General features: G+C 41.6%; 2 protein-coding genes across 2 annotated transcripts; both read left to right on the top strand.

Annotated features, from left to right (window-relative positions):
* The first annotated feature begins 861 nt into the window (after positions 1–861).
* LOC308074309 (uncharacterized protein) lies at positions 862–3,570 on the top strand. Its single transcript, XM_080413710.1, has 2 exons — positions 862–1,131; positions 1,919–3,570. The coding sequence occupies exons 1-2, from the start codon at positions 951–953 to the stop codon at positions 2,638–2,640; spliced, it is 903 nt and encodes a 300-aa protein (XP_080269836.1). The 5' UTR covers positions 862–950; the 3' UTR covers positions 2,641–3,570.
* Positions 3,571–16,602: 13,032 nt separating this feature from the next.
* On the top strand, positions 16,603–22,567 carry LOC308074968 (uncharacterized protein). Its single transcript, XM_080414536.1, has 2 exons — positions 16,603–16,844; positions 21,330–22,567. The coding sequence occupies exons 1-2, from the start codon at positions 16,676–16,678 to the stop codon at positions 22,181–22,183; spliced, it is 1,023 nt and encodes a 340-aa protein (XP_080270662.1). The 5' UTR covers positions 16,603–16,675; the 3' UTR covers positions 22,184–22,567.
* Positions 22,568–24,089: the final 1,522 nt, after the last annotated feature.

Genomic DNA, 24,089 nt, shown 5'->3' with positions numbered 1-24,089 from the left:
TATTTGAGAACCACTGGTTTAAATAATAATTGGAAAAATTGGAAACAAGCCCAAATAAACAACTATCACTTTATAAACAAGCCTAAATAAACAACTACACTTTAGAAACAAGCCCAAAAAAATGTAACCCGCAACTACCAATATACGACTTTACGGTAAAAGAAGCCCGAAGTCGCTTATAATAAGCAGGCATGGCAACACTGCTCCCACCCCCTCTGTATTTATCTATGGTATTTATACGTGATTTTTGACCCTGTAGACTTGCCGTTGTACAAGGCTCAAGGTTGCCATGTCTTTTTTTAAATTATAAGTGACTTTAGGATTTGTCTTTCTGTAAAGTTGCTTGTAAATATTGGTTGTTCCGGCTTTTTCTTTCCCCGGATTTTTTTAGGGCTTGTTTCTAAAGTATAACTGCTTATTTAGGCTTGTTTATTTTTATTTTTTATTATTATTATTTAAACCAGTTGTTTTCAAATCATGGACCCCCAAATTAATATGTATTCGTATTTCGTCCTAAACCCCCCCCTGAAAATGTTTTGTTTTGTGTTTTGTGCCCCGTATCAGATTTGTGTTGTTAGAATGTTTAGAAAATGTTCCAAATATTCCACATGTTATTTCAAGATTTATTTGAAAATAGCAGAGCTTGTAGGTTTAAAGCGCTCATGTGGCCACTTCTTTTGGGCTTGTTTTCATAGACCTTGGTTGCTTATTTCTCTGCCAATATCTGGCAACGCTGCGTGAGCGGCTGCAGTCTGCTGCAATACCCATCTCCCAGCAGCAGGGGGCGGACAAGCATCACATGACCAACAACATAACGTCGACCCGGAAGTCATTCTCATTGTTTATGTTCGGCAGCTAAGTTCGTCGCATGTGGTGGAATCTTTCAGTGATTCTGTCAGTAAAAGAACAAACAGCTTGTTGTTTGTTTATAATTTTTAACTAAAGTAACAATGTGTGACATAGAGACGTTGAGGGTGTTCGTCAATGAACGACTGACCGCCGTCGCAGAGGACATATTAGCTGTGTTTGTCACAACTATAGAACAATACCAACATCAAATAGTTGAGCAACACAGACATGGAGTCACCTCTGACCTGGCAATTCTGTCAGAGATCATCAGTGGTGGAAAAAGTAAGTACAGGATCAAGTGTTAGTAGTGGTGGGAAAACTACTCACATTTTTTTTACTTAAATAAAAGTATCAATACCACAATGTAAAATGACTCTGTTATGTCCACTTTTCAAAATGTAATTGAGTAAAAGTACAAAAGTATTGGCATCAAAATATACTTTAAGCACCAAAAGTAAAAGTGGAGACTGTCCCATTTCACAAGTTCAATATAGCAGATCTACAAGCTCTCAATGCGTCGCATTGTGAGCTTGTACAGTAGATCTGCAAAGCAACTAGTAACTAAATCCGCAAAGTAACTAGTAACTAAAGTTGTCAAATAATTGTAGTGGAGTAAAAGTACAATATTTATTTATAGAAATGAAAAAATATTGAAAATTGGAATACTCCAGTAAAGTAAAAAATCCTTAAAATTGTACTTAAGTACTGTACTTGAGTAAATGTACTAGTTACTTTACACCACTACTTGTGCACAATGGGTCTGGCCTAGCCTTGGATCAAGACGGTCATCACAGTCTTATTTCAAGGCTAGGTCTGGCCTTGATAAAATCTAATTTAGCCCAATCTTGCCTGTGACCTGAAATGAATTTGACACCCCTGCGTTAGTCAAGTGTGTAACTGTAGGGTGCAGTATATAAGGCTGCCTGTGCTTTTATAGTTGTTTTCTATCTTAAATATTACCCCCAAACCATCAACACCACTGTCTGCTACTACAAAACATAAGGGGAGACTGTAGTCTGAATAAATATTAAGCATCACTGTTTCTCTCATTTCTCATTCTGCCTCCTAGACATCCTTCCAGCCTGTGAAGAGGAGGCATCACCTGAGCAACAGGAGGAGAGGAGGCCCAATCTGCTCCAAGAGGAACCACAGCCTCCACAGATTAAGGAGGAACGGGAGGAGCTATTTCCCAGACCAGAGGAGGCTGAGGGGTCAACGATGACATTACTAGCGTTGAAAAGTGAATATAATGAAAACAGAGAGACGGACCCTCTAACCAGCAACTCATCTGAACACATGAAAACACAAGCTTTCGTAGAGAACTATGGAGCATCACAACCAACTAACGATGTCCACCTCATCTCTTCAAACTGTTCTGAATCTGACACTGAAGACAGCGATGACTGGGAGGAGACCAGAGAAGATCAGTCACTGACATCACACAACGAGACACACACTGTGGAAGGACAAAGATTGTCTTTGAGAAACAAGCTGTCCCAGGACCTGATATCAGAGCCACAAACTCCATCCATGAGAGCTCATGCGATGGAAAGAACATTTAGTTGTACGGTTTGTGGTAAAACGTTCAACCTAAATGGAAATCTTAAGAGGCACACAAGGACTCATATGAAGGGGGGGCCCTTCGTTTGTACACTTTGTGGAAAGCGCTTTAGTCGAAGCTCACATCTGAAGAAACACACGGGCAGCAAAATGTGTCATAATATAGCATCAAAATCAAGATCAAGATCTACAAGATCAAGATCTACAAGCTCACAACGCGTCACGATGTAATGCTTTGTGGGCTTGTAGATCTGCTTTCTTCTTGAAAAACGGGACGAATTTGGAATATTCTTTAACCCATTAAGAACTGGGACGCATCTGTGGCACTTTTTGATTTGAGCTAAAAAAAACATTATTTTACACTTTGGCTATTCAAAAATATCAGATCTACAAGGCACCGAGTGCCGCACTACGAGCTTGTAGATCTGCTATTTTTGAAAAATCGAGAAAATGTGTGCAAATTAATATATTTATATTCTTTTAAAGCAAACATTTTTAACTCAAATCCTTGCTTCTGGGGTCCCTGGAACAAAATATTTTGAGATGGGGGTCTGCGGCAAAATACATATAATTTTGGGGGTCCTTGACATGAAAAGGTTTGAGCACCACTGATATAGAAACATATGTTTTTCAGAATACTGTTGGGATTTATAGGAGACATTTGTAGAATCGGCTTCAGGTCTTAATGGGTTCAACGTTTTAACAACACAAATCTTATGTGGGGGTCCGCAGCCAAATGCATATTAATTTGGGGGTCCTTGACAAAGTTTGAGAACCACTGACTTAGCTCATGGCTGCTCAGATGGTTATGATGTGCGCTCAGGGGGAGAAGCTAGGGGTTAAGTGTCTTGCTGAAGGACAATTTGACACTATAGACTGGGGCGTGATCCAGTGACCTTCTGATAACCAGAAGATGGCCTCTCTACCCACTGAGCTACTGCCACCACTCCCAATACACCTGTCACTACCCAGCGCAAATATGAACTCATCAAATATATGTGGTGTGCAGACATCTGAGGAAAATTAAAATACTATCTATTATATGTACTTTACCAGACCGCATACGTTTTGTTTTTTGTTTTTTACTATTGGAATGTGTTGAGGAGGAATTATGTTATGGGACTTTATGTGTAGTATTTATGTGTAATTCAGTTTTTTTATGTTTACGTTGTGTTTTGGCTATGACTGACATGAATGTTTTGATTACCCCGTCTGTCTTTTCTAATTAATTAAAGTTGTTTTTTTCAAATTGTTTTTCTGTGTTATGGTGTTTAGCAAGTTGTTAATACAGAGTAATTCCTCAAACAACCATTGTTAAGGCGTATTCCACATTCCACAGATGAGCAAAGCTTGGGTCTTTACAATACCATGGATTGTAAATATTTGCTAGTTACTGTAATTGACACCAATGAGACATTTATGCTGTCCCTGTGAGAATGTATTTGCTCCATTGAACGTATGATAGCTGAGAGACTTAATGGATTACTGTGAAAGAACATCACAGGAGGAGGACTTTAAAGTCTTCAATATTTAAAAAATAATAATATAAACGCGGGGGCTGAATAGTGCAGTGGAGGTACTTGGCCTCGTAGTAGTTGAAATGTACTCTTGGCACATCAGGTTTCCAGGTTAGGCAGCCTATACTGCACCAGTCAGAAACGTAATGTGAGCTACTTAGAATTAGATACCTCAGTAACAGCGTTCTAGGCTCTCATTAACTTAAATGCATTCCATCAACCTTCTGTATTTTCCACCCAGTGCTTTACGAATCAGCCAGCTGCATAATTATTGGGCAAAGAAAGGGGATGCTGTATGCCTTTGAGCAGAGATTTGTATGGCCTATTTTGTTTTAAATCCCCTTTTAGCAACAGTACTAAGAGTACAGATAGAATAAAACTAAGATAATAAAAAATAGACTTGAATTCTGACACTAGACACCATATGCACTGGGTCTCTGAATGAATGAGTTCACACACGTGCAGTCATAAAGGTAAGTATGAGTGAAAAGTCTATTAACAGTGAATACTCTAACCACAGCATCTTCATGTTACACCAAATAATGCAAAGAACCCTTGAAAACGTAGCCTGTTTAGAGAAATCAAGTACTGTATTATGTTCAAATGCAGCTGTGTCGACCTATGTCCAGCAGGTGGCGGACACGCATCAAATGACCAACAACAGGATACACGATCAGTCTTTACAACTTCTACGTGAGAGTGCTCAGATCCGGTTTAGAGCCCGCCTACGGTATCCGGCCTATTTCCACCCACACAAGGATATACGCACACTTTTAGTTTCCGTATCCGCTTTAGACCGGATCTGCAAACTGCAACGTAAATTGAGCCCAGTCCGTAAACTCACTTGCGCGCAACATCATCGACCCTGGAAGTTATTCTCGTTGCTTAAAACATGCAGTTATTCTGTCGGTAAAAGAATCAACAGAGACTTATTTTATTGTTTTAAAACTAAAGTAACAATGTGTGACATAGAGACGTTGAGGCTGTTCGTCAATGAACGACTGAGCGCCGTCGCAGAGGACATATTAGCTGTGTTTGTCACAACTATAGTACAATACCAACAACAAATAGATGAGACACACAGACAGCTGGAGCTCCTCACTCCTCGGGTTACCTCTGACCTGACAGGTCTGTTACAAATCATAACCATTCACCCTTTAATTCACACTGTCGTTGCAATATGTATGCCAAAACAATATGTCTGCTTTCTATGCGTTTAAATTGCATTTAAACGATCAGCATAGATACCATACAGTCGTTTACATTAATTACATTCTCTGTGGTTGTACATGATCATTAGTTTTTAGCTCCAATCGGAACCTCTCCCAGTCCCTCCGCTCCGCTGTATAGCTCCGAGATGAGGTTCCTCGTTTGTCTGTGGCGTTTGAGCGAAAATTATCCGCACATTTTCCACTTTACATGTTTCTTACCCCTTTCTGCACATCGTATCCAAAAATTAAGGGTTTTCTGAAATGCTCTCAGATGTTTGAAATGTTAACGTACAATAAAATCTATCCAACGAGTTGAAAAAAGCGTTTAAATCGCTTCTCTCCTCAGCCGGTTCCATAATATTATGCATTAGAAGATGCAATTCAACATTTGACCAGTAGGGAAACCTGTAATGTTATCTCTACGGGCGCAACTTCTGGGTATGTCTTAAAAACATTTAGGAGAGGAGGGAATGGGGCTACATTAGTTTATGACATGCAGCACAAACAAAACAGAAGATTTTCATCAGAATAATAATTTGATTGAATACTTTATTTTGAAGTTTGCAGAAAAAAAGTACAGTTCAAACTATAGTTCAACTATAGGATTAAAAAAAGCCAGTGGCTTGTTTCAATTGGGGTATTTTTGTACTCAATTCATAGTGACATTAAATGGCAGGCAGATATACACTACTGTGCAGAACATCATATAAACATGAAAAATGAGATACATGTACATTAAAAAGGTGGTGGGCTCGGTTATGACTTTTTACAGGGGCCAGTTTTGAATTGCAGCCACCTGAAGATACTCTGGTAGGCAGTGTTGGAAAAAGTACGCAAATGTTTTACTTGAGTAAAAGTATCAACTCTATGTAGCGCTGCCACACATGTGTAAAAGAGGATTTAGTTTTATAATGGCATTTAAAAGTTTATGCCTATGAATTAAAATATTCCTTAATTTAACGCCATCCTTTAAGGGTAAGGTCCTATCTTTTGTGATGTTTATGTTTTCATTTTGTTATTGTTTGGGGGGGTTAAACGTTTATGCTTTCATTTTGATGTATGGTGATTGATTGATTGACATTGATTGACGGGTCTGTCTACCCAGCCAGCACGCCCACGTGGGTCCCATATGGGTTCAAGGTGGGCTAAACCATATGGGCCCCATGTCGGCATGTCAGCGGGATCCACTTGGGTCCCATCTGGGATGCCCATGTGGGCCTTACGTGGGTACTACCTGGGCCCCACATGGGCCCCATGTGGGCTTTTAGGTGGGTTCTACCTGGGCCCCACGTGGGCCCCAGGTGGGCTTTAGGTGGGTACTACCTGGGCCCCACATGGGCCCATGTGGGCTTTAGGTGGGTTCTACCTGGGCCCCACATGGGCCCCATGTGGGCTTTAGGTGGGTACTACCTGGGCCCCACATGGGCCCCATGTGGGCTTTAGGTGGGTTCTACCTGGGCCCCACATGGGCCCCATGTGGGCTTTAGGTGGGTTCTACCTGGGCCCCACATGGGCCCCATGTGGGCTTTAGGTGGGTACTACCTGGGCCCCACATGGGCCCCATGTGGGCTTTAGGTGGGTTCTACCTGGGCCCCACATGGGCCCCATGTGGGCTTTAGGTGGGTACTACCTGGGCCCCACATGGGCCCCATGTGGGCTTTAGGTGGGTTCCACCGGGGCCCTAGGTGGGTCCCATATGGTTTCAAGGTGGGCTAAACCATATGGGCCCCATGTCGGCATGTCAGCGGGATCCACTTGGGTCCCATCTGGGATGCCCATGTGGGACTTACGTGGGTACTACCTGGGCCCCACATGGGCCCCATGTGGGCTTTTAGGTGGGTTCTGCCTGGGCCCCACATGGGCCCCATGTGGGCTTTAGGTGGGTTCTACCTGGGCCCCAGGTGGGCCCCAACTAGGCAAGTCTATATAGGACCGAGGTGGGTCCCAACTGGGATGCCCATGTGGGCTTTAGGTGAGTTCTACCTGGGCCCCAGGTGGGCCCCAACTAGGCAAGTCTATATGGGACAGAGGTGGGTCCTAACTGGGTTTGTTTGTGCAATGGTTCCTTTGATTTCCAACGTGGGTCCTAATAAGATTTAAATATAAATAAAATAGATTAAGCAGCAAACATGAACCGTGTTAATTCTTGTAAACACACCTAAAATAAAAATTGGGTATAACATTTTACACGTCTTCAGTTTTACCAGGATGAAAATAGACAATATATATTTTGACAAATTTATTAAAAACAATATTACAAGATAATGAAAATACAATGAAAATACAAATGGAAATAAATATAGCAGTAGTGTAAAGGTGCAGTAAGAGAAGGCACACACATTAAACGTGCAAGTGTACATACAGTATATACATAAAATCACAAAAATGCAACATAATATTCTGACAATGCTCCACAGAGACTATTAACAGAACAAAATATAAGAATAAAAATGGTCCAAAAAAATGTATTAATAGTGTATAAGAGGTGCATCAAAAACTTCCATTGTCCATGTAACAGGGCAGAGGGATTCTGAGATCCAGTTTCATGTTGCAGATGAATCTGGGCCCTATGTGTACGTGGGTGTCTCTTGAGCCTTTCTGTTTAAATCCCCAGTGACAGAACCAACCAAGTATTGTGCTGCTAAGGGGAGAGAAAGAGAGACAGAGACTTTGTCTACTGGGGTGGTGCATCATCCAGTTGTGGAAGCTGTCTCTGAGCTCAAACTCTGTTTCCACCTCTATCACGAGCCCCAGTGAACCACTTGGAGAGAGCCTTCTCTGCATCCTTGTGTTCTTCAGTCCTCCTAATAGAAATGACAAGAAGCCAACTGTTAGAAATTATAGAATTATGAAACTTTCCATTACTGTATATGCTGTGGCATGCCTTCTACTGGTATACATCAAATGTGTTGCCAAATTACATTTAAAGTTAGACAGATAAAGGAAAATTAATCACACACACACACACACACACACACACACACACACACACACACACACACACACACACACACACACACACACACACACACACACACACACACACACACACACACACACACACACACACAATGATTCACCAAGACAAGCAGGAAGAATGCCCAAACTGAGCAGCATAAAACAGCATGAAGATAAAGTTTAGCTTGAGAACAGAGTAATGCACAATCTACTACTTAAAGAGATCAGTACTGCATTTAAATATTTACTTACTTAGTTATGAAAGCAGAAATCCATCACAAGGCAATCCTCCTCTCTGCTTTGCTCCTTGAGTCCTTTGTCAGTTTAAATTTGAATTTAGTGGACAAACAGAGGGGCCTTTAGGACCCAAAGCAAACAGGACCTTTAGCTGTCCTTAGAAATGCCTGAGCAAATAAACAATAAATAAATAACAATAAAATACTAACTGAAAACTAAATACATTGGCCTTGCCTGTCTTAAGTAAAGTGTGTAATACTGCATTAAAGCAAACATCACCAGCCTTTATAAACATAACCTGTGCTGATGTAAACATTCGACTTTCTAAATGAACACCCGAGCTCTCTCTCTCTCTCTCTCTCTCTCTCACACACACACACACACACACACACACACACACACACACACACACACACACACACACACACACACACACACACACACACACACACACACACACACACACACACACACAGCTCTGTTTAACACAATGCTGTACCCCCTCCAACTGTACTTCTTGTTTTCATTATGTTTTAAGGGAAGATATGTGTGTCCCCACTGCTGCCTAAGCCAAGAAACAAGGCTTTACAAAAAATATAACTAACTGAAACAGGATTGTGTATTTTCAAAGTTAACTAAAACAATCTATCTGAAAAAGAGCTTGTAGGTCAGCTATTTAAAAAAAAAAGTTTTCTGACTAATCCATATTACAATAAAAAATTAAAACTAAACTTTAAAGAAATAAATAAACTAAACCACCCACCCCTCCAAACCCAGACTAGTCTGGCATGCCTTGAAGTGATAATTTGAATACCCATTGTTCCATTGTTGCTATCTGTGTGTGACCCCCACAGGGTCACACTCAGATAGGGCCATTAACAGGCAGTCAGGGGGAGGGGATTTAGTCTGGACTTGAACAGGAGAATACAAATGTAGTTTGACTTGAAGCAGCAAATGTAACTGAAAGAAAGCAGAAAGCTCTGAATCCACAAGCTTATGAACAAATTGTATTATCATTGCTCCCTATCACAAACGACACATTTATACTTGTTAAAATCTAAGAAAAAGTGAGTTGGGCTTTAACCACTTAAACCCTTAGTAAACTTGTACTTGGTCTGCTCTTTTTCCCCCCTCTACACCAAACCTCTTTGCCAAAAATAGCCGATCTACAAGCTTGAGCTTGTAGATTGGTTTATTAGCCAGGGATCCTTTTAATGGTTACCAGTTAAACGGTTAACAGTTAAACAGTTAACCTGCCATGGCCATCTCTAATAAATAAAAACAAATACTTAAATACTTAAAAATACAATGTAATGTCCAATCTGTATGGTAGAGTATGTTCATACAATATAACTTATACTATATATATAATTGGGGTGGTTGCATTTAGTCTCCCTGCTCTTCTATTGAGACATTTCGATTGTGTCAAAGGTCATGTCTCACCTAGACACAGGATCTGACACAAATTCTGACCTGATGGTCAAGATTGAAATCATCCCCTGAGCAGGCAGGCTCTATCTTAATGGTAAAATATGTCAGCACTTGTGCAGGAAACTGGGTTAAAATCTGGGGTAGAAGAGGAAGATATAGTACAACTTAAAATGGGGTTGAATAGTTTGTCCGTCTTTGTGAGCTTGTAGATTGGCTGTTTTTGGCATTAGTGTTTAGTTTGGCAGTGGTAAAACAAAAAACAAAAACAAATCTGTTTACACATTATTCGATTTATAGTGAGTGAGTGAGTGCGCGTGTGTGTGTGTGTGTGTGTGTGTTCCAACCCATGCCCAGTTAGCCCATTATGTACATGTCAGTTAGCCAGCATGTACACCACGTGGGAATCACATGGGCTTCCCCGCTTCCAACCCATGCCGGTTAGCCCACATGCAGACCACGCGGGAACCACGTGGGCTTGCCCGCTTCCAACCCATGCCGGTTAGCCCACATGCAGCCCACGCGTGAACCACGTGGGCTTGCCCGCTTCCAACCCATGCCGGTTAGCCCACATGCAGCCCACGCGGGAACCACGTGGGCTTGCCCGCTTCCAACCCATGCCGGTTAGCCCACATGCAGCCCACGCGGGAACCACGTAGGCTTGCCCGCTTCCAACCCATGCCGGTTAGCCCACATGCAGCCCACGCGGGAACCACGTGGGCTTGCCCGCTTCCAACCCACGCCCAGTTAGCCCACATGCAGCCCACGCGGGAACCACGTGGGCTTGCCCGCTTCCAACCCACGCCCAGTTAGCCCACATGCAGCCCACGCGGGAACCACGTGGGCTTGCCCGCTTCCAACCCATGCCGGTTAGCCCACATGCAGCCCACGCGGGAACCACGTGGGATTGCCCGCTTCCAACCCATGCCGGTTAGCCCACATGCAGCCCACGCGGGAACCACGTGGGCTTGCCCTCTTCCAACCCATGCCGGTTAGCCCACATGCAGCCCACGCGGGAACCACGTGGGCTTGCCCGCTTCCAACCCATGCCGGTTAGCCCACATGCAGCCCACGCGGGAACCACGTGGGCTTGCCCGCTTCCAACCCACGCCCAGTTAGCCCACATGCAGCCCACGCGGGAACCACGTGGGCTTGCCCGCTTACAACCCACGCCCAGTTAGCCCACATGCAGCCCACGCGGGAACCACGTGGGCTTGCCCACTTCCAACCCACGCCCAGTTAGCCCACATGCAGCCCACCTGGGACCCTCATAATTTGCCCAGTTCAAGCCCATGCCCACTTGGTACCCAAGTAGCCCGCATTGGGCCCATATGGGTCCCACGTGGGCGTGCTGGCTGGGTAGGAATGACTGACGCTGCCGGGCTCGCGGCCCCGAAACGAGACAACAAACCGACAGGGAGTCCACGGGAGACCTGGTCCAGTTTGATTCTTTATTTGTCTAGTTCTAAGCTATAGGTGGAACATAGCAAAGGCCACATTAACTGTCAATACTCACCGTTAAAGGGAAGAGACGCTGGGGACATTCTTCTGACTGGTGAGACCGTTTATATTTTGTTTATATCCAGCGTGGATACTTTTCTTTTCTCCGTGGAGATCCGAGCTTTTCACTTGGATTATACCGCTTCTGGAGTGGATTAAGTTTCTTTTGGATTTCTTTTGGATTAACTTTTTCGTGCTGTTTTGGGAGCGTTTGGAGACGCTACAGGGAACTATATTGGAACAATAGGAGCGTGCGCGGGAGCGTGCGCGAGACGCGGACTTTACCGTCGGGCTTCACGATCTGCTACAGTTGGCAATTCATGTATTATTTTCCTGTCATTGATTTAGATAAAAGGGTTAACTTTGACACAAACTTTTGTGCTTTATTTCTGGCTGTGTTTATTTGCTGTTTATTTATTGAAGTGCACTGCTTTCAGCCTAATCAATTGTATCTGAAGAGATCATTCACAACCCGTGATTAAAAAAATAGTAATAGTCAAATATATAATATCTGACCGTTACAACTGCAATGTAGAAGTACTCCGTTACAAATAAAACTCCGGAATTCAAAATTTACTTGAGTAAAAGTACAAAAGTATTGGCATAAAAATGTACTTAAAGTACCAAAAGTAAAAGTACTAAAATATTTGAAAATAGCAGATCTACAAGCTCACAACGCGTTGTGAGCTTGTAGATCGGCTATTTTCAAATAGCCTAGGTATAAAATAGGGCTAAAGTGGCTAATGTATGTTTTATAATGTAATAATTTATATCTGCAAAGTAACTAGTTACTAAAGTTTTCAAACAATTGTAGTGTAGTAAAAGTACAATATTTGCCTCTGAGATGTAGTGGAGTAGAAGTAAAAGTATTGGAAATTGGAAATACTCAAGTAAAGTACAAATACCTCAAAATTGTACTTGAGTACAGTACAGTTTTACACTCCGTCGCTACTTTTGGTAGGGCATTCCACATTTTTGTTGCATAGCAGGAGAACGAATTCAACCCCTTGTTTGTTAATACACCTGCAGTTATGTTATTGACTGCATGCATGGGAGAAGGCGATCTCAGGATGAACATGACCGCAATAAGATGTTTTTTTGTTATAGCAGCTAGTAGTAAGATACAAAAAAGGATATGACATTATGACATATTACTGTTTATAGTACATACTGGTCTATAAACAGTTTGTTAATCTTGGGGAAGTGTATTATTTTACAGTAATCCCCTGACACAGTAATGCCATTTTTAATATGTGTGTGCGTGTGTGTGTGTGTGAGTGTGTGTGCGCGCGCGTGCGTGCGTGCGTGCACGTTACAGATCTAACAATTAACCCGATGGACTGACAGCCAGACGTTTATTCATTCTGCCTTCACCCTGTCCTCTAATTATGTTCTCACATGTCTACAGAGCCACGCTGTTTATTGTATGGAAATATTAAGCATCACGCTGTTTCTCTCATTTCTCATTCTGCTTAGACTTCCTCCCAGTTTGTGAAGAGGAGGCATCACCTGAGCAACAGGAGGAGAGGAGGCCCGATCTGCTCCACAGAGAGGAACCACAGCCTCCACAGATTAAGGAGGAACGGGAGGAGCTATTTCCCAGACCAGAGGAGGATGAGGGGTCAACGTTGTCATTACTAGCGGTGAAAAGTGAATATAATGAAAACAGAGAGACGGAGCCTCTAGCCAGCAACTCAACTGAACACGTGAAAACACAAGCTGACGTAGAGAACCGTGGAGCATCACAACCAGCTGGTGATGTCCAGCTCATCTCTTCACGCTGTTCTGAATCTGACACTGAAGACAGCGATAACTGGAAGGAGACCAGAGTAGATCAGTCACTGAAATCGCACAACAAGACACGCACTGTGGAAGGACAAAGATTTTCTTTGAGAAACAAGCTGTCCCAGGACCTGATATCAGAGCGACAAACTCAAACCGTGAGAGCTCACACAATGGAAAGAACATTTAGTTGTACGGTTTGTGGTAAAACTTTTAACCGAAATGGAAATCTTGAGGTGCACACAAGGACTCATACGGGAGAGAAGCCCTTCAGTTGTGCATTGTGTGGTAAACGCTTTAGTCAACGTACACATCTTAAGAGGCACACACATACTCATATCAGTTGTATACTTTGTGGCAAGCGCTTCAGTCAATGCTCACATCTTAAGAAACACATGGGGATGCATACAGGAGAGAAATCCTTAGTTTTATAGTTCATGATCAAGGTTTTGGGTTAAATCAGCAATCTGAAAACACCAGAGGGTTCACACAGGTGAGAAAGCTGTTGAACTGTTTCTCAAGGAAACCACCTATCATACGGCACTGACAACAAATCATAGATGATAAAACAGAGGAATCACAGAAACGGACAATCTCAACATGATCAAATAACTCAATACATTCAATTTACCTGTTTTTCCCATTATGTTCTGTATAGAAATAATGCTTTAACTTGGAGGTAACACATCTGCATTAAATGTGGACAACTTTGTCAGCTAATATTTTACTTCCCCTTGTGGAAATTAATTTGATTTTATTATTACCTTATTAGTAAAAAAAAAGGGAACTTCAGATTTTAACTTCACCCAGCTTATGGCTGCTCAGATGGTTATGATGATCGCTCGCTCGGGGGGAGAAGTTAGGGGTTAAGTGTCTTGCTCAGGGACAATTTGACACCACAGACTGGGGCCAGGAGGTGAACCAGCGATTTTCTGACCTCTCTATCCACTGAGCTAGAGCTAAACCTAACTCCCAAAGGAACAGTTAACCAAATGATGCTACTCCAATTCACCTGTCACCAGTGGTGTAAAGTAACCAAGTACATTTACTCAAGTACTGTACTTAAGTACAATTTTGAGGTATTTTTTTTACTTTTCTGGAGTATTTCCAATTTTCGGTACTTTTACTTCTACTCCATCTCAAAGGCAAATATTGTATTTTTACTCCACTACAATTATTTGAAAACTTTAGTTACTAGTTACTTTGTAGATTTTGATTATTATTACAAAACATACATTAATCACTTCAGCCCTATATACATTTCAGCCATTTGAAAATAGCCGATCTACAAGCTCACAATGCTGCGCGATGCGACACATTGTTCCGGAAACGGTTCCAAATGTGATGTAACCTATTCCGGTTCCTCAATGTTGGATCTGGTTCCTGAAGTCAATAAACACATGGAGTGTGCAGACATCTGGGGACATTTTAAATATGATCTATATTTGCACTATACTCTCTGTAGACTCTACTTTTTGTCCCTAGTTGGGTCTTTTGTGGTTTTGGCCATTGCTGTTTTCTGCCATGTTTATTTTTTATTTTTTGTATTCTGTAGCACTTTGAGATGTGTGAAAAGGTAAAGTGTTTTACAAATTAAAATGTATTATGAACACAGCATTTGATCCTTGATGGGAAATTCCACTCTGGGTATTTATTCTATTTGTGTAAAGTTGCTTACCTATAGAGTGAAATGAGCTACCAGCCAGCTCTCTACATCTTGTCAGCCCTGATATATAATATATAGCCCCAGTAATCAATCACGGAAATCATAGTTTTTGTTCTGCTGTTTGATTTGAATGGTGAAATAATTATTCCAAAAATGAACAGAAAAACATACAATTTAGGCATTTAGCAGACGCTCTTAAACCAGAGCGATTTACAGTAAGCAAGGAAAACAAGGTAATACATCAAATGCATAGACATAGTCATCTAGGATCAGAATGGGTAAACCATTATCAGTCTAAACAGTATAATATAAAAAATTATAATACACACTATAGGATAGGATGCCAGGTGCCATCTGTCTACTGTACATAACCAGGTGGTCAGTCAGTTAACCAAGAGACTAATGGTGGATTCATGCTTAATCCGGTATTGGTACCAAATGGTAGAAAACATTTCCCTTTACATTGCTCCTCCATGTGTCACACCAGCATCATTGTTGGTCTAACTATACCTAATAAGTATAGATTAGATTGAAGTTTAGGCATGCGTTTGGTGGGGTTTAATTAATCAATTTTACTTATAAGGATCCCTGGCTAATAAGCCAAATATGCAGTAATACATTATAATTGCCCTCTATAACTCAAATGTGTAACTAAAAACACCTTGAATATTTTAGTTATTTTAGAATAGTTCATCTTTTACTCGTGGGGGAGAACGCCTGTCACAAGTTGATGATGTCATTTGTCCATGTATGGTCCAGCCTTATGGAATGTTAATAGTATGCCCTAATAAAACACTACTTCCTAAGGTTAATATGAACATCAAAACAATATTTTAAATGTGTTATTAGCATTATGCATTCCATATATTCCATAGGGCTGGACCACACATGGACAAATGACATCATCAACCTGCGAGGGTGTTGTCCCCCTTCAGTAAAAGATGAACTATTTCTAAAATAAATTAAATATGTAAGGCGTTTTTGATTTTTGATTTTATTTATAGAGGGCAATTATAATGTATTACGGCATTTTGGCTTATTGGCCAAGGAACCTTTTAAGTTTAAGCACTGCTAGTATGGTTAGACTCTCGCGTGGCCAGATGGTCAGAGACAATACTACATCTGGGGAAATCTAAATTCAATATATTGTATGGGCTAGGTAGGTTGGGGATGCTGTATGCTTTTGAGTAGAGATGGCTGCCTTTTCTGGCCCATTTTTAAAATCCACTGCAACAGTAGTAAGAGTAAAAATAAAATACAAATAAGATTAAACAATAGACTTAAATAACGACACTAGACACTAGACACCAAATCTGCACTGGGTCTCTGAATGAATGAGTTCACATAATGTGCAGTCATCAATAAATCAATGTAAAGTGTAAATGTACAATCTATTAACAGTAAATAAATACATCATTGAATATACATCACACCTTAATGGCAGCATCCCAAAGTTACACCAAATAATGCAACGAACCCTTGAAAATGTAGCCTATTTAATGATTTTCTGCAAAAAAAAATCAAACAATACAGACAGCTTCCATATACCATACCAACAAAGTACTGTAGGCTATGACGTTCAAATGCAGCAGTGTTGACCTATGTCCAGCAGGGGGCGAAGCCGGCGGACAAGTATCAATGCACCAACACGCTCAGTCTTTACAACTTCTACGTGACTTCTACTCACATCCGGTCTAGAGCCCGCCTACTGTATCCGGCCATTTCCAAACACATACTCATGCATAAACACTCCTTGTTTCCTTATCCGCTCTAGACCGGATCTGCAAACCACAACGTGAATTGAGCCCAGTCTGTAACTCACGTGCGCGCATCATAATCGACCGACCCGGACGTTATTCTCATTGTTTACGTATGTAACAAAAAATAATAATAATAAAAAACATGCAGTGATTCTGTCGGTAAAAGAATCAACAGAGACTTATTATTATTTTTGAACTAAAGTAACAATGTGTGACATAGAGACGTTGAGGCTGTTCGTCAATGAACGACTGAGCGCCGTCGCAGAGGACATATTAGCTGTGTTTGTCACAACTATAGTACAATACCAACAACAAATAGATGAGACACACAGACAGCTGGAGCTCCTCACTCCTCAGGTCACCTCTGACCTGACAGGTCTGTTACAAATCATAACCATTCACCCTTCAATTCAGGGGTCTTCAACAGGGGGTCCGGGTCGGGACCCCTAGGGGGTCCTCAGAGTTACTACAGGGGGTTCACCAAATGTTTGGGTGGTATGATTTTTTTTTTTTTACATTAACCACTTGACCTCTAGCATCCCTTTTCTGAGGAGAACTTTAGCCAAAAATAGCAGATCAACAAGCTCACAGCGCCTCGCAGCGTGAGCTTGTAGATCGGCTATTTTTGGCAAAGAGGTATAGGTGTAGAGGGAAATCTGAAACACAATTTTATACAATATAGTGGGGGTCCCTGTTTCATCTCTCTCTCAGCTAGGGGGTCCCTGGCCTGAAAACGTTGAAGACCCCTGCTTTAATTCACACTGTCATTGTAATGCCAACACAATATGTGTAGATGTCTAGGTCACCAGAGATTTCGACCCAGGACAATTCGCCCAGCCGCGAATTTGAGTCAGCTCGACCCAAATTTACCGGGTCGAATTATCTGTGTAACCCCTAGATCAGTGATGTCAAACTGGTGTTTCGCGGGCCGTTTGTGGCCCGCGACGTCGTCAAATCTGGCCCGCGAGGTGATTTGAAAAAACGGCATTTAATACTACCTCTAATGGAAAAAAAACGAGAGAGAAAAAAAAAAGGCAGAAAAAAACGCCAGCGCCCAGCAGCTCCTTACTGAGGCTGCCTGGGGGTTGAATACTGGACAAACTTGTTATGTGAGAACAATGACCAAGCCGTGAAGCCACAGCCAAGGTCATTAACATACAGAGGACCATCACCATTCAACTCTACCTGAGAGAACGCTTTTTCAACAGCATCACAAATCCGGTAAAACACCGTTGTATGGAGAAGTATATGTCAGTTGCGTCTCTCGATCATCTGGAGGAGTAGAGAGTGGCTGCATTCCTCCCCACAGCCCGCTCCCCCCACTTTGTAACCAGTGTTGCTGTTCTAATCTAGGGCCTAGAGGGTAGTAGAGTACAAGGTGACGGTGGTGAGGTCCTGAAGGTACAAGGTGACGGTGAGGTCCTGAGTATATTTAAGAGTAAATATTGTAAGCATGCTCCCCCAGTTGCATACTTTTTTTTTAAATATTTTTTTTTGTAAACCTTCTTTTCTAAATGAAATAATAATGTATGCCTTACAGCTCCGCGGAGCTGCCGGCGGCGCCAGCTTTGGGAGTGTGCTGCGTTTGTGTAACGCAGTCCCCACCAATATTATTTACGATTCTGTGCCTATCGGTACATAACTCGGACGGCGCTTAGTCGAATAGCAGACCATCGGCCGGTCGTCGCGGGCACTCGCGCCTGGAGGCGCTCGGGCGCGACAAAACTATACTTTATCTCAATGGCTGTGCTTGAAAGCCTTTGGGCTTGTTTCACCCTGACAGACAAATAATAATTGTTTGGTAAATCAATGTACATATTATTATTATTACGTCTCTGTCTCTCTCTCTCTCTCTCTGTCTCTCTCTCTCGGTCCGGGTCGAAATGTCAGGTCCAAGCGGGTCGAAAGCGGGTCGAATGGTCCGGGTCGAATCGTCCTGGGTCGAAATCTCTGGTGACCGATCTTTCTATGCGTTTAATTGCGTTTACATTATAGGACCAGCATACTACAGTCATTGACATATTGACATTGTGTGTGCTTTATCAGCTGTGGTTATACATGATAATTAGTTCATGACATGCACAAACAAAACACATGTTTTATCAGAATAATGATAAATAATAATAATACTCCTGCATGTTATGTTATGTTATTGACTGCATGGCATGGGAGTAGGCAATCTCAGGATGAACTTGACCGCAATAAGTGCCAGATCAAAATAACCTAAACTGTACCTGGGGCAGAGGAGGAGAGCTTGCTGTCCGTCCGGAGAACCATGTTGTATTGCCCTTTTAATTCAGGCTAGAACTGGGTTGGGAGTAGCTGTAGAATACAACTCTCGTAGACGTATTTCTGACGTTTTCAATCTACAAAAGTTGTAGGGTTCACGCCCCATGGAGACAGGGACTTTCTGCACTATACCCCGTAGTCACTCCAAACATGTACACATTGAAAATAAAGGTGCTTACCCCCAAGCCCCAAATGTTAACTGTCTCTACGCGGCAGTAGTTTAATGTAATAATCCATATCTTTCAATAAAGAAGTGTTTTAATGCCGTCTGTGGCCGAACGCCATTTTTTCACCCTCGTTTACTTCCTGTTTACATTTAGTGTAATTCCGGGTATCACCGGATGCGCCCCGTCACTACCCGTCACTACCGCCCATTGGGAACTTCCGACAGAATCGGCCACAAACGGCATTAAAACACTTCTTTATTGAAAGATATGGATTATTACATTAAACTACTACCGCGTAGAGACAGTTAACATTTGGGGCTTGGGGGTAAGCACCTTTATTTTCAATTTGTACATGTTTGGAGTGTCTACGGGGCATAGTGCAGAAAGTCCCTGTCTCCATGGGGCGTGAACCCTACAACTCTCGTAGATTGAAAACGTCAGAAATACGTCTACGAGAGTTGTATTCTACAGCTAGGTTGGGAGGGTGCCGGAAAACAACAAAGAGGCTGCCCTGTCTGTCTAGGCTGAGTCTCTCCCATAGAGTTAAAATATTAATTATATTATATATTATATATTTTTTGTATTAGAAAACGGTCGTATCGCCGTAGTCTACTAAACAGATGTTATGCTGTGTGTGTGTTTTGCCAAGTCCCGGAAAAGACGCGCTGTGATTGGCCAGTACAGTCACTCACTTTGATTGGCAGTTGTGCCGAACGCTCACCCCAAAACATGATTTACCATGGGGCCAGGCAAGTCAGTTGGAAAATGAAATGAAAAAGTTTAATCTGTAACACAATTTTATTCAATATGTAGTGGGGACCCCCCCACTACATAAGGGGTAAGGGGTCCTTGGGCTGAAAAACGTTGAAGACCCCTCTCCACTCTCGACTAGGGCATTGGTTCTCAACCAGATTTTTTTTTTGGGGGGGGGGGTAAAGTGACAATGACAGTAAAGTGACAATTTAATGACTTTTAGTTTAATACCTAATACCTAAAAAAAGAAAATAAATGAAATGAAAAAAAAGTCCATTACTGCGTCAAAAGTAATCAACAAACCATAGTATAAAAACTGGTCAAACATTGGCCAAATTGTCAAATAATATAAGAAAGAGGCCAAAAAAGGGAAAATAGCTGATCTACAATCTCACGGCATTGTGAACATGGGGTCCCCAGTTCAAATATAATTATTTTTGGGGGGGTCTCAGCCTGAAAAGGTTGAGAACCAGTGGACTAGGGAACTAATTGAGGTAATCAAGTATAAAAAAAGAATAATAGATAACCTAATTTAATTGAAATCCCCCCCCCCCAGCCCCCTCCCCTTTTCTTCTACATCAGATATCCAAGAATAGACGATCTACAAGGGGATGTTTGTTTGTTATAGCAGCTAGTAGCAAGATGCAAAAAAGGATATGACATATGTTACATAAACATGGCCATCTGTCTATAAGTTCTGCCCCCTCATGTGCAGTGTGTGTGTGTGTGTGTGTGTGTGTGTGTGTGTGTGTGTGTGTGTGTGTGTGTGTGTGTGTGTGTGTGTGTGTGTGTGTGTGTGTGTGTGTGTGTGTGTGTGTGTGTGTGTGTGTGTGTGCGCGCGCGCAGTTTTCCCTTTATCTGACTGCGCTGGCAGTGTTTATGTCCTTTGTACTGTTTATGTGGACATAAATAAATATTTCAAATGTGTGTGTGTGTGTGCGCGAGAGAGAGAGAGAGAGAGAGAGAGAGAGAGAGTTGGGGAGCTACCGATTCGACACAATTCACGTTACTGGGTTCAGGATAGGATTAACATTTTTATGATAGGTCTTTTTGTTGTTGTTATAAAATGAGTTTCCGAACAAATTATGATTTTTTTGGTATTATTATACGCAATGGACTGACAGCCAGACGTTTATTCATTCTCCCTTCATCCTGTCTTCTCATAATGTCCTCATGTGTCTGCAGAGGCACGCTGTTTATTGTATGCACATATTAATCATCACACGTAGGGATGATCGTGGGACGATATGAAAATGACGATTATTGTGGAAAAAATAATTGCAACCGAACCAACGATATTATCGCAATAATCAAAGTATACTTACAACTTAAAATGCCACTTTTGTTAACCACTTGAACCCCCAGCATCCCTATTCTGCGGGGAACGCTCGATTTGTGTAGAGTGAAATAAGAGCGTACCAAATGAGTTCTTTACAGGTCTGTTTTATCAAGTATAGAGGGTTTAAGTGGGGCTGAATTTGCAGCTCAACAAAAGCTTATTCATCCTAGTGTATGACGAAGGACAATTTCATGATACATTTAAATCTCCGCGATATGATTATTGTGAGCGTTCTTTTATCACCATAAATGATAATAACAATTATCGTCCCATCCCTAATCACACTGTTTCTCTCATTTCTGATTCTGCCTAGACTTCCTTCCAGCCTGTGAAGAGGAGGCATCACCTGAGCAACAGGAGGAGAGGAGGCCCGATCTGCTCCAAGAGGAACCACAGCCTCCACAGATTAAGGAGGAACAGCAGGAGCTATTTCCCAGACCAGAGGAGGCTGAGGGGTCAACGATGACATTACTAGCGGTGAAAAGTGAATATAATGAAAACAGAGAGACAGAGCATCTAATCAGCGCTTCAAATGAACACATGAAAACACAAGCTGATGTAGAGAACTATGGAGCATCACAACCAGCTAACGATGTCCAGCTCATCTCTTCAAACTGTTCTGAATCTGACACTGAAGACAGTGTTGACTGGGAGGAGACCAGAGAAGATCGGTCACTGACATCACACAACGAGACACACTCCGTGGAAGGACAAAGATTGTATTTGAGAAACAAGCTGTCCCAGGACCTGATTTCGGCGCAAGAAACTCCGTCCGCGAGAACACACTCAGGGGGGAAAACATTTGGTTGTACGGTTTGTGGTAAAACTTTTAACCGAAATGGAAATCTTAAGATGCACATAAGGACTCATACGGGAGAGAAGCCCTTCAGTTGTACGGTGTGTGGTAAACGCTTCAGTCGAAGCACACACCTGAAGAAACACATGAGGATTCATACGGGGGAGAAGTCCTTTAGTTGTGTGGTTTGTGATAAAGGTTTTGGTGACACTAGTGATCTGAGAAAACACATGCGGACGCATACAGGTGAAAAACCCTTTTATTGTGCAGTTTGTGGCAAGAGTTTTAATCGAAAAGAACACCTGAAGAGACACATGAGGATTCATACAGGTGAGAACAAATGCTTTTCTCAAGGAGGCCACCTGAGCTGACATGTCATACATACTGTGGCATTGACAAGTCATAGTAGAGGAATCACACAATGTGATAGTCTCAACATGATCAAATAAGTCATTACAATGTATTATTTGTGTGGGAAGAAACCTTTATCTGCTAATATGTACTTGCAATACAATACATTAATACATGTGGTGTGCAGAGTAGACATACTGGGGAAAATAAAATGTGACCTATAAACACAATCTACACTCTGACCCTGGAAGGGAAATTCCACTCTGGGTGTTTATTTTATTTGTATAAGGTTACCTACAGATTCATAGTGAATCTGTAGGTATATTAAAATGTTGATTTTAATTAGGAAGACAATCTGGAAGGTATGCTTCTGTCACTGAGTCACATTCTTTGTTATTGCAGGGGGGGGGGGCAGGTTTTGTAATGATTTTTGATACCACAGATTCTAAAGACTTGCTATAAATAATACCTATGAGAATGTATCTGCACCATTTAAAGGGATATTTCACTTTCAAATAAAATAAACATTAAAACAAATATTTTAAAAAAATGAAAGAAGTTATGGCAAAATCACGGCCCCCTCACACATTAGTAGGACACTCTAATGCGTGAGGGGGCCGTGATTTTTTCATTACTTTTTTCATTTATTTTTAATATATTTTTTAAATGTTTATTTTATTTGAAAGTGGAGTATCCCTTTAACTTATAGTAGTTGTGAGACTTTTGCATGCTTGATAAATAAAATAAATGTCCTTACAAGTAACACCCATGTCTGTTGTGATATTAATAACTATTTATACAGCACATCTATTTCCTGTTAATTTAGCTGACGAGTCATCCGTCCCTATTCCGAGAAAGAGAAGACGGCACGTCAGACACATCTGTCCGCTCAGTTTGGAAGCTTTAGATTCATTCATATTGTTAGTTAACCCATTAAGACGCATCTGTGTAACCACTTTAACCATTATTTTATACTTTGGCTATTAAAAAATAGCAGATATGCCGCGCTATGAGCTTGTAGATCTGCTATTTGTTTTTAAATCGTGAATATTTGTGCAAATCTTTAGATATATATATATTTTTAAAGCGAACATTTTTAACTAAAATCTTTGCTTCTGGGGGGTCCCTGGAACGACATCTTTTGAGATGGGGGTCCGCGGCTAAATACAGATAATTTGTGGGGTCCTTGACATTCAAAAGTTTGAGCACCACTGATATATAGCAGCAACATACGTTTTTTTCAAACTGTTAGGATTTAGAAGACATGTAGAATCCCCCAGAAGCAAAGATTGTTTGCTTTAAAAAATATACATCCAAAGATTTGCACACATTTTCACGATAAAACAAAAAAATAGCAGAACTACAAGCTCATAGCGTGGCACTCGGTGCCGCGCTATGAGCTTGTACATCTGCTATTTTTCAATAGCCAAAGTATAAGATAATGGTTAAAATCTAAAATGACAGATGCTTTCCCGGTCTTAATGGGTTAAATGGGTTAAATAAAAGTCACACAGGTGATGTCAACGTTCCTCGTGTGAAATCTGGGTCTAAAACTGAATAACAGAAACAAACGTATTTTGCCACCGTGCTGCAACACACCATGTGTGTTGATAGATTTTGTGGATGAAGAATAACGGTGTATTATTTAACCACATGAACCCTAGCATCCCTATTCCGGGCATGTGGTCATTATTCCGACGCCCCGTTGGTCCAACTGGCCCCATTATAACTAACCCCATCCATCTGAGAAATATTGCACGAATTAGAGCCTATCTGTCGTTGGACGATGCAAAAACGTTGATCCACGCTTTTGTGTTCTCTCGACTTGATTACTGTAATGCACTTTTTTCTGGCCTGCCAAAGAAAACAACCGACAGACTACAACTAGTTCGAAATGCGGCAGCCAGAGTTTTAACTAAAACTAGG

This window comes from Gymnoscopelus braueri (assembly GCF_963280865.1).
Source record: "Gymnoscopelus braueri genome assembly, chromosome: 19".
NCBI classification, from domain to species: Eukaryota; Metazoa; Chordata; class Actinopteri; order Myctophiformes; family Myctophidae; genus Gymnoscopelus; species Gymnoscopelus braueri.
This window is presented reverse-complemented; position numbering and strand designations above follow the sequence as displayed.